This window comes from Theropithecus gelada, chromosome 9 (assembly GCF_003255815.1).
Source record: "Theropithecus gelada isolate Dixy chromosome 9, Tgel_1.0, whole genome shotgun sequence".
Lineage (NCBI taxonomy): Eukaryota > Metazoa > Chordata > Mammalia > Primates > Cercopithecidae > Theropithecus > Theropithecus gelada.
Genome location: NC_037677.1, coordinates 53941413 through 53952913, shown reverse-complemented (window position 1 = coordinate 53952913; position 11501 = coordinate 53941413). Strand labels below are relative to the sequence as shown.

Sequence of the window (11501 nt, the reverse complement as noted above, 5' to 3'; positions counted from 1 at the left end):
CAGAAACCAGCTTAAAAAGATGATGTTATGCTGCTGACTCTTCAGTCACTGTTGAATAGCAGATGAAGCTGAAGCCAGCTGAATCTAGAAGTGCTATGATGAAAGAGTTAGAAGTCTTTACCCAGATCTGCCTCCTGCCAGCAGTGTTTTCTGCCAGCCCTATGGGACTTGTAAGGGACAGAAAGGTTTCCCAGCCCCTGTCAAGATGGTAATATTATCTAAAGTTATCACAAAGCTTCTAGTCAACCTTAATTTCTACCACCTGAAATTCAAAATCTAAGGCTACTTTACAATCTTCACAAATTTAAATTATTTTGCTCTTACAAACTGGGCAGGTTGGTGGGTTTTTTGGTTTATTTTTTAGGTTTTTTGTTTTGTTTTGGTTTTTGGTTTTAGTCCTTGAGCTTTGTAACTAAGTTTTCCTGTGTCTGCTTGCCCATAACTTATTTTTCTGGTCTAATGACTGTTTTTTAATGACTTCAGCCTGTGCTTTCTTGTACAAAAAGAAACATGGGAATGTGAGGAACATATTAATTAGCTATAAGATGTAGCCTGGTTTTTGAAGTCCAGAGCTTCAGAATGTTACGGAAGTGTAAATATAATCATGACTTTGCATGTGATTGGTAATTACATCACAGTTAAAGCCTCAGGGACTTTCCTCCTCAGAATTTTACTATCTATCCCCAACCCCTGAATGGCTCTGTCATTAATGGTCAGTCTCCGATAACTCATTTCCCAAGGAGATGACTTCCTGTTTTGTTCTAAGTGGCCTTCCCTGCAAACCCTCCTCACCTTTGAACTTCCTGTTTTGGGATGGAAAGAGTGACCCTTCTCCCGCTCCTCTTCACAAGGTAAGGAGAAATAAGGGAGACGAAAGAAAGGTCCTCTGGAGGTATATATATATAAAATATATATATAATATATATACATATTAAAATATGTATAAATTATATACATACATAAAATATGTATATATACACACCAGGCTACATCTGATAGCTAATAAAATATGCGTATATATATACACAAATGTGTGTGTGTGTGTGTGTGTGTATATATATACACTTTTTTTTTTTCTAAACTACACCCACATTGCACCAAAGTATATGAAATGTTTTCTGGCCTTCAAATCATATGCCTAACTCCTGCAGGAAAACTGCATGGGCACTCAGGCTGATCTCCCTTACCCCACAACTTAGATCCACCTCTAACATGTTCTAAGTACATTTCCGCGCTGTCCCTGGGCCGGGCTGTGGGGTCCCAGAGGTGAAGTGGAGGAACTCACAGTCTGGTTGAAGAGAGACCCCCTTAAATAGATCAAGCTCCCCAAGTGTTGCTGTAAGTTTACATGGAACATGGAGTCTGAGTGGGAAGTCAGGGAGGTGAATCACGGAAGCCTTTGGACTTTGTACACCTGTGGGCAGTTCCCAGATGAAGGGGGGAAGGTGTTGCAGGCAAATGGCCACCTTTAAAGGGTGGGCATTGGCCTGCTTTGTCACTTCACCCTATGCTGCCCTGTGACTGGTCTTTGCATTGTGTCACTGATATGTTTTTTTTTTTGAGACGGAATCTCACTCTCTCACCCAGGCTGGAGTGCAGTGGCACCGTCTCGGCTCACTGCAACCTCCACCTCCCGGGTTCAAGTGATTCTCCTGCCTCAGCCTCTTGAGTAGTTGAGACTACAGGTGCGTGCCACCACACCCGGCTAATTTTTGTATTTTTAGTAGAGACGAGGTTTCGCCATGTTGGTCAGGCTGGTCTCGAACTCCTGTCCTCAAGTGATCTGCCCGCCTTGGCTTCCCAAAGTGTTGGGATTACAGGCATGAGCCACCGAGCCCGGCCAACCACTGATATGTCTTGTGAATCAGCTCTACTGTCTCTGAAAGTATGTTCTCCCAACCTCCTACTTTTTGTTTTGTGTTTTTAAGACAGAGTCTCTTTTTTTTTTCTTTTTTTTTGAGACAGGCTGGAGTGCAGTGGCGCGATCTGGGCTCACTGCAACCTCTGCCTCCAGGGTTCAAGCAATCCTCCCACCTCAGCTCCGGAGTAGCTGGAAATACAGGCACGCGCCACTATACCTGGCTGGTTTTTGTTTTTTACGTAGAGATGGAGTCTTATTATGGTGCCCAGGCTGGTCTTGAACTCCTGGGCTCAAGCGATCCTCCCAAAGCCCTGAGATTACAGGCGTGAGCCAGCGCGCCCGACACAACCCCCTACTTTCATGAAAGTGTGGGCACTTCCAACACGAGGAGTAAGTGGATAGGCGGTGTGTGACCAACCCGTCTCAGCGTCCCCCGGAGTCCGCAGGCTGCGGCTCACCGTTCTCTGCCCCATAGTCAGCATTGCGGATGAAAGGGAACGTGGGTGGAGGATAGAGGTTGGCAATTCTGAATCTGTACATAGAACTAGAAGGGGCTCAACGCAATGTGTCGGTCCTTAAGAATCCCCCTCCCCATGGAGGTTAAAAACACAAGACGAAACAAAACTATCAAAAGAGCTATTCTAAACCAGGCTGAAGATTGGAAGGAAGTTGGCCGGCCTCGGCTGCAGGACAGGTGCTTCCAGACTCCATTAGGGGTGTCCAGCGCCTTCTCTTGCCCCAGGCAGCGCCCTGAAGAACGCATCGGGGCCCCGGTTCGCGGACACGAGGAGTGGACCGACCGAGCGCTGTGCGTAAAAGGACCGGTTAGGCACACGCCCGAGCGCCACTGGGGCTAGGAGACCGCGGCCCGGAGGTCGGCGAGGCGGGGGCGGGCCTGGAGCTCCTCCCACGGGGGGCGGGGCGGGTCACATGGCGGTGGCGCGGTGGCGCGGCGGCGCGCGAGGGAGCGCAGGCTCGAAGCTGCGCAGGCGCAGGGCCCGCCCCTGGGACCCTCGGGGCCAGGCGGTTTGGCCCCTCAGCGCCCGGGCGTCGGGGCGGGAGATCCAGGCCAGAAGAAGGGAGGCACTTGAGGTAGGTGCTGCGCGCGGGGCTCCGCGAGGTATGTGATGTCCGTAGGCGGGGCCTGCCGCGGCGTAAGCGGGGAAACTGAGGCAGGGCTGGCGGCGCGCGGTAGGGTGGGTGCTGGGCTGGTGAGGCGCGCCCCTCGGGCCCGCGCCAACTTCCCTAGGAAGCACCGCAGCGCTGGCGCTCCCTCAGAGGACGACGTCCTCTCCGCCACCCTGCGCGGCGGCCGGTGGAAAAACCCTGCACACGGGCGTCGGCGACCGGAGACGGGGACCCGGCGCTGCTGCGGCGGGCTAGGGGCCCCTCTGTCCCCGCCCCCGAGCCTTGAGTGACGCCGACCTTCGCGAATTGTTAGGACAAGGAACAGAGGAGAGGGCTCTGCCCTGGAGCGTGGGCCTGGGGGTGGCCCGGCTGGACCAGCCCTAGGTGTGGACCTGGCAGTCCTCGTCCTCGTCTCTGTGCCCACTTAGGGTCGTGTCTTTTAAGAGGGCACGGTTTCTAGCGTCGTTCAGCGTTTCAGAGGCACCTGTTCCCCCTCTTTCCCAAGAGTCACAAACACCTGACTTTAAATTGGGTAGAGCCCAGTTGTAAACTTAACCCTGCTGAGGTCTAGGAATGAAAAGGTAGATATACAATCTGCCCCCAGGGTTGTTGCTGGGGCGGGAGGTGAAGGCGCAGGTGGAGATGGTTAGAGGCAAAGGAAGGGAAATTAAGGCCCAGCCGGACCAGGGCTGTGGGAAGGAGGCGCACCCGGAGTCCACTGTCGGACCTGGGTTCACAGCTGCTCCTGCGCCTCTTTTTCTTGCCACACCATGCTGTCTCCACAGCCCAGCAACCCAGAACTCAGCTTTTTTGTTTGTTTTATTTTAATATATTTTCCTTTGAACCTGGCAGGTGGTTTTTTAAAAAGAAAATAAGCAGGATTTGTTTTGAAAAGCATTGTGAAGGAGTCAGCTTGAATAGTCTTGAATGCTCTTGCTTGGGCCCAGCTTTAGAGAATGAGGGTTGGGATTTCGGCTGCAAACCCCAACTCCTTACCATACTCATTCATCAGAAAACTTCATTTTGGGTACAAATAACGTTTTGAGGGTAATCACTGCTCTAGAAATGAAGAATTATACATCGTATTTATTGCACTTTTTGTGAGGTACTTCACAAGGCACCTCCTATACATTTAATCCATTGATTCTTGCAACACTGTAGAAGGTAATTAAGAAAGCATTCCCATTTTACTGATGCAGAACAGTTCCTTGTCCAGGTTTATACAGCTTGCAGGAATTAAAGTTAGATATTAGTTGTTGTTGGTGTGGACCTTTCCTATATTCCCCTCTTTTATAAGAGCATGTCGTTTAGTTGAGACCTTCTGCATTACTCCTGAAGGGGTACAAAAGACATTTCTGATGATTGTCTAATCTCGTATCATTTAAATGGTGCTCAGAAAGTTTGGATAGGACTGGAACTCTAGGGCTCAAGCCCCAGGCTCTATCCCTATCTAAGAAATAAGGCTGCCGGGAGCGGTGGCTCATGCCTGTAATCCCAGAACTTTGGGAGGCCGAGGCAGGCAGATCACAAGGTCAGGAGATTGAGACCATCCTGGCTAACACAGTGAAACCCCATCTCTACTAAAAAATACAAAAAATTAGCCAGGCATGGTGGCAGGCGCCTGTAGTCCCAGCTACTTGGGAGGCTGAGGCAGGAGATTGGCATGAACCCTGGAGGCGGAGCTTGCAGTGAGCTGAGATGGAGCCACTGCACTCCGGACTGGGAGAGCGAGATTCCGTCTCAAAAAAAAAAGAAGGCAGCTGTTCTGCCAGTTGGATTCTTGCCTTTTTGTGAAATGTTGAGGAGAAGCTCCAAGTTTTCCGCTGCAGCTTGTGTGGCAAGAACCATCCCGAGGTGCTGTGCAGGGAGCCAGCCTCACCTCTGAGCTCAGTGGCCTCTGGCACAGGGAAATTACAACTGAACAGTGCCCTTTGCCTTCTCTGGCGCTGCTAGTGCAGGAGGCAGTTTTGGCTACTACAGGAATAGCATGGAGCAGGCCTACAGGCCAGAGGGGCTGAGACAAGTCAGTGTTTCCATCAGACCAAGTTCAGTATTTTGTGTCTGTCCTGCTTCAGATATCCTGTCTTTATAGGGGCGTGAGTGAATCTGAGCCCTGCAAAGGAGAGAAAGATAATGCTGCTTTGCAGTACTCTAGTGCATTGCCGCATTGCAAATTGCCCTTCTTATATAATCTTTATGACAACTCTTTAAAGCGCCCTTGTTTTTAAGAAGACACTGAGGTTCAGAGGGATAAAATAACTCTCAAAGAGAGAAAACCCAGGATTTTTGGCTTTTAGCCCAGTGTCTTCTGTGGTATTGCCTTGCCTTCCTATCCACACCCATGTAACTTGATGGAGCCCAGACAGGAGGTTGTGCAAGTGAGATTAGAATGGCTTGCTCTTTGCGGGGCCGCTACAGCTTGAGGAAACAAGAGGACATAATCAGCTACTGGGAAACCCTGAGATACGCCCAAGAGTGAGGAATGTGAGGGCTGGTGCTGCTTTCAGCATCTATTCAGAGGTTTCTGAATCTGGCATTTGAGAGTAGGGCTGGGCCAAAACCAGGCAGATACACACCCCAAGGAGCAGGGCTGAGAGTTGGAGACTGAGGCAGGTAGGTGAGAGCTCATTGCAAGTGACTAGTTTTGTGGTGTTTGAAGACAAGGGTGGGTGGAAGGGCATCTGTTGCTCATAAGGCTCTGTGTGCCTGCATCATCAGTCTGCTAGACAAGGATGGACAGAGTCTTGTTACTCTGGGGAGGAGAGGTGCAGAATGACTTCTCAGCGGAGACTAGGCAACGAGACCCTTAAGAAGACATTTGGCTTCAGATTATAAGCTGCTTACCAAAGATTGGGCTAGGGAGAGGCTGATGTTCTCTCCAGGCAGCAGATTTCCCAGGCCCTGTTTAGGGGCAGTCTTGCTCTTAGCTTGCCTGAGGCCAGTGAACAGGTTTCAAGACCTGCAGGGCCCCACTTCCTGAGCCCGAACTCCCATGCTCTTCCAGCCTTAGAGGCCACTGGCCTGTGGTTGGCTGCCCAGGACTCATCGTGTCCGATGCAGGATAAACAGTTATGGACTGGAAGTTGGGAGACCCAGACCTGACTCCCAGCGCAGCCACTGACAACCTGTCCTTCCCATGTGACCTTGGACTAGCCAGCTCCTTCTCTGAGCTTTAGTTTCTTCATTTGCTCAGTAAAATGAAGCTGATTGAGAGCTTTGAGGGAAGGAGAGGGGAACAGAGGAGATCAGAGAAGGAAGATGAAGCATCCTTTCAAGCCTTGTTCACTGAGGGCCTGAGGCAAGGAGGCATGTGCACTCTCAGTTTTTTTGTCTCCCTCAGCACCCTTTCTTGCTTCTCCCTTGTCTCTGCCTCAGGCCCGCTCATTCTGAAGAGGGAGGATTCCCTGGGTGGGGCTGGGCTGGGCAGGTGTACCCTTGATGTTTAGAATATGATGCTGTCTCTACTTGTTTCAGACATGAATTAACTCACCCAGTGCTGATACTTTGTTTCATTAAGACTTTATCAGTTCCTGCCCAGAGGCAGCTCCTGGAACAGTCAGGAGTTAGGCCCCAGGAAGGAGGCAATGTGAATGTGCACACCAGCAGGAGAACAGTGGTGGCAGGGCTTCCCATGGCTTTCTGGACATCAGATCCCTGTAGTTACAGTCCCATGGTACTTCAGAGTCTTTGGATGTCAGAGCTAAGACAGCTTCTTAGAATTTTGAGTTCCTTCCTCTGTCTATACAGATGATGAGATCCAGGCCCCGAGTTGTCTTCATAGCTTAAGTCAGATTGCCCTGCTAGTGAGCAGTAGAGCAAGGACCCGGCCTAAGGTTACCTAAGTCCCAAGCTAGAGTGTTTTCTTTAATGTCAAGCTAGCCCTGTCCAAAATTACCTTTCATACTGAGCTGAAATTGGAATTGAGTAGCTATAAGTTCCAAGTCTGCCACACTGTGGAATTCTAAGAGTAGAATTCAGATCATTTCATTAACATTTAATGCCTGGTAATTACCAGGATCTGTGTTGAGTGCTGGGGATGCAGAAATGAAGACGACAACACATTGTGCCACCATCTTGTGGAGACAGACATGTAAATAAATAAAATTTACAAAATCCATTGGTGCATTGTGCAGGGTTATGGGTGTGTGTGCACACACATGCATGCTATAGAAGAGGTGAGTGAGCAGTCAGTTGTCGGGGCTTTCAGGAAAGGCTTTGGAGAGGAAGTGTTATGTGCGCTGGGCCTTATGAATAAGTAGGCATTTACGTGGTTGGCATGGGTGGGGGGGGCATCCTGGGCAAAGGAAACAACATGAGCAACACTTGCACAGGGAGTGGTCTGAAAAGGGTGCTGCAGGGGCAGGGGTGAGGCCTGAAGGGTGAGCTGAAGCCAAGCTGTGGAGGGCCCCGTCAGCTGGCATACTGAGGAGTTAGTGACAGCCTGAACGCAAGGCAAGGATGTAATCAGGTTGGGGTGTGCTGGGATCGCCGTGACTATGGCATGGAAAATAAACTATAGAGGACCAGACTAGAACCAGCCAGGTTCAGTTCTGTGGTTCTTGAAATAGGCTAGGGACAGAGTTATAGGGTCCTGGGTTTGGACAGCAGCAGTGAGGTCAAGAAGAGGATGAGTAGCAGATACCTGAGTTGATGTGGGCAGTGAAGGCAAATGAACAGTAAAATGTGAATCCCTGCCCCCCCCACCCCGAATCTACTGAGCCATGGAACTCCAGCAGAGAAGTAGACTTTAGTTTTGGATGTGGTACAACAGAGATACCTACAAAATCCCCAAGTGGAAACTTTGGGTCAGAACAGCAATAGGAACTTGGAAATCAATAACAAAGTGGTGGGTGAAGTGCTGGAAGGAGAAGTCACCCAGGAAGGGAGTGTGGGTTGAGGGAAGCCACCGATGTGGCAGAAAAGGAAGGGAAAGCAAAGGGAGGTAAAGAATAGACAGCAGGTGAGGGACCTCAGAGGTGCCAGCTGACTTTCCAGGCCTGGGGTGAGAAATGGGGCAAGGGAACAGGCTGCATAAGGAGCCACAGAGAAAGGGACATCTTTTATTTGCACTAGTGTGACATGTGGGCTGTGTGCGTGCGTTGCTTCTTTAGTCTGCACCGGATAGCAGAGAAGGAGTCTGGTGGCACTTGGGAAATGTTATAATCTGCATGACTGCAAATGACTGAAAGCTTTGCTCAACTTTTTGAAGGTCTAGGGGGCCTTGGCAGCTTTCCACTTAGATGTTTTCTGGAGACTGGCTGTTGGCAGCTGAAGGAGCCCCAGGGTTTCTGGGTGGCCTGGTCCTGCCTGTGGTGTGACTGAGCCTAGGGACCTAGTCCCGCCTCCAGCCCTCCCCTTGCTGCCTGCCCAGGCCCGCCTGCTCACCCCTGGGTATGCTTCTTTGTCAGGAGAAGCAGAGGTGTGGACGCTGTGGATGGTGAGTACCTTGTTCCCAAGTTTGAAGTGTCTGAGGTTGGGGGTAGGAGACCATGTGAGGAGGGGAGTTGCCTTATATAGGGAAAACACAGGGTCTCAAAGCTGGAAACTGAAATTGGGAGTGGGGATGGTGGTGAGGAACCTAGAATGTTCTGACTCCAAAGTGACCTGTTTTTGTTAGACTCATGGGATGTCACTGGGGATCATTAGGAACCTCCTCATGGAGTTGAAAAAAAATGGGACCTGGGGAGGAATTGACTCAGCTTAGCCTAGGGAGCCCCACTGGGTCTCCTCCTCTTGCCCCCATGTTCAGACCAGAGCTGCCACGCTGAGCTGCCACAGCTGTTGTTTGTTTGTGGCTTTATCCTGCTTCATCTTCTGTGGGAGAGGGTGGATGAGATAAGGCCAGCAGTGGGGAAATGAATGCTATAGCTGTGTCAGGTGGGGGCTGGCTCTTCTGTAAACAACCCTACTATTCTGTTCCAGAGAAACTGACCCTTTCCTTAATAGATGGGGGATAAAAAGGGGGAGGAAAGAGAAGGAACATCTGGTATATGGTAAATTTCCTTTAGAGTAAACAGGGTTTGACTGTACATGATGACTGAAAAAATAAGGTGATTAAAAAAAGTTCTCTTTAAGACAAAGGGAATCATACTCCTGGATCTCCAGGACCCACTTCTTTCTTTTTTTCTTTGTTAATCAACAATTATAGCAGATGTAAACCCACTTCTGAATGTGTGGGGAGGAAAGGTAGTCTTTCAAGCTTTGGAGTCTGATTCCTGTTGACTCGGGTCCAGGTTATAGTACCGCTGCCTGCTGGCTCTGTGACACAGGGGAAGTTACTGAACTCTGAACCTCAGCGTTAGCTGCTAAACAGGATACTCTTTCCATCACAAGACTGTTGAGTGAATGAAATTAGGCCATTACTGACTGGCTTCTGAGACCACTGACTGCAGAGGTACAAAGGATTGCTGGCCTGCCTATCTCTGCAATCTTAGAGGACCATGTGAAAATGCATCGTTTCTGTTTAGAAATTAAAGTTCCTTTGATTGTCCTTTTTTGTGCCTAGGAATAATTGTGATTTCAGAATTCGGGGTCTGCTCACTGTGCAGCAAGTCACAGTAGTACTTGCTTCAAGACTTGCCAGGATGGGAGCTGCTTTGTAGCCCAGGGCCTTGGGTAAGAGGCTAGGCCTGAGTGCTCGCCAGGTATTCCTGAAAGTGAATTTTCTGTGCTGCTCTCTGGCACAAGACTGGGCTGCTAGAGGCCCGCTGGGTGCGTTTGGTCCATGGAGAGGCCTGACCCTCACCACTGGTCCTGATAACACTCTCAGCATGGTGCTGCAGTGCCTGAGGATGGGGTCCATCACCCCAGAGGGCTGATTCTCTGCTCACACTTCCAGGATCACAGTGGGAGGTTGGAAGACAGCACTTCTGGGGGTTTTGCGGTCTGGATCTTGTACCCAGCCCTTGAACTTGAGGTATGGAGATGGGGGTCTTTGGAACATAGAAGTTTGAGTTCTCAGGGCTCCTTCAGCACTGACACCTGCCCCAGTCAGCCTGCTGTCTCCCAGCTTAGCTGGCCCCATCCCGACGTAGCCTGTCCATGCTGCCTCCTGTGTCCTATACCGGCTCCAAAGCCACTTCCTTCTGGGTGCTTCTGTGGCTACCCAGACTGGCTGTCATCCCTGCACCACCATAGCCTCATGCCCATACCTTGCCCAAGCTGCCTCACCTTACCACTTGATTTTTTTGTTATTTGTGTGCCAGGTCTATATTTTCTTGCAGATTGTGTATCATTTTATGTCCTCCCAAATCATCATTTATTGAACAGTTCAGTGCTGAATAAGTGTTTGGATATAAATGTTGGGTCTAGTTGAGTTGAATTCCCTTGTGCCTAGGAGCAAACATGCCAAATGCCCATCACTGGGCAGTGGGAAGGTGGAGGCTGTTTGCCTCTCAGTGCGGCAGGAGTGTGTTGGAAGAATGTGGAGCTGACTGTGAGGGGCCCTGGACTATCTGAATGCACCGATGTGTCCTAGGAGTCAGAGAGAGTCCATTTGTGGGGTGGATGTAAGCTCGTCTTTGTATACTGACATAGAAATGCCCATCAAATCTGTGATCAGAGACCATTCCATGTGCTCCTGAGTCATACACACAAGTCAGAAATCCAGAAACATTTTGGAAATGCATAAAGGTACAGAAGTTGTTCCAGGCTCTGGGAAATTTCTTATTTACAGCAAGAGATAAGAGCTGTGGTTTTCCCCCTAATTGTTCTGTGAACTATAATCCACTAATGCGTAACTTGCCAAATTAAAGAATTAGAAACAGGCCTGTGTCAGGTTCTTTCCTGTTTGTCCCAAGAACTTTGGTTGTCCATAAGCCATTGTCTTTATCATTCAATTCTGTTGAATACCTTTCAGCATGCACTTGTGGTGAGCCTGCTTTGTACCAGATGTGCGCTGTGCTAGGCATGAGAGATTCAGAGATAAACTGCAGAATGTCCCCAAAGGAGAGAAATCTGACAGGTCCAAACCGGTGTGTCAAGCACATCAGGAGAAACGTGGGTGATGTTTGGACACAGAACTGAGGAGGGGGTGAATCAACACCTCTTGGGGGTAGAAGTGGGAGGCTGAAAGTAGGGAGCTGGCAGAACATCAGGGAAGCCTTCTTAAAGAGGCCTTTGAGTCGTGAAGCACAGAATGAAATAGGATATTCCAGGCAGAGGGGTAGAGATGTGTGCATGTCTGTAATGTTCTGTTCTCAGGGTCTTGGCGGAGGGCCCAGCTCTCCAAGGCCAGACCGCCCTCGTGACTTGACTTTATTCTGGCGGCTGATGGCCAACCAAGCACGAAGTCCTGAATTCTTTGCTCTAACACAATGCTTCTCAAACTTTAATGTGCTTATGAATTAATTGTCTGCCAGTCCGACTAAAAGGCAATGTAAGATTGCTTAGTTCAAAGGTGGGGGTTGAGATTCTGTGTTTGTAGATGGTGCCATTTATGGGTTACATTTTGAATAGTGGGTAGTAAGAAACTCTTCTTTCTTTTTTTTTTTTTTTTTTTTTTTTTTTTTTT

At 49.4% G+C, this 11501-nt stretch overlaps 1 protein-coding gene across 5 annotated transcripts in view; it reads left to right on the top strand.

Annotated features, from left to right (window-relative positions):
• The first annotated feature begins 2123 nt into the window (after nt 1-2123).
• FAM213A (family with sequence similarity 213 member A) overlaps nt 2124-11501 on the top strand; it is a 25070-nt gene continuing 15692 nt past the window's right edge. For 2 of the 5 annotated variants that reach the window (XM_025396782.1, XM_025396784.1), the window contains exon 1: nt 2785-2953. Coding sequence is in view for 2 of the 5 variants with exons in the window: in XM_025396781.1 (XP_025252566.1) it covers nt 2792-2953 (162 nt within the window). In the remaining 3 variants the exon portion in view is untranslated. Of the gene's footprint in view, nt 2252-2784; nt 2954-8374; nt 8427-11501 lie in introns of those variants that run through there. The other 3 variants (XM_025396783.1, XM_025396781.1, XM_025396785.1) reach the window with 3 other exon arrangements.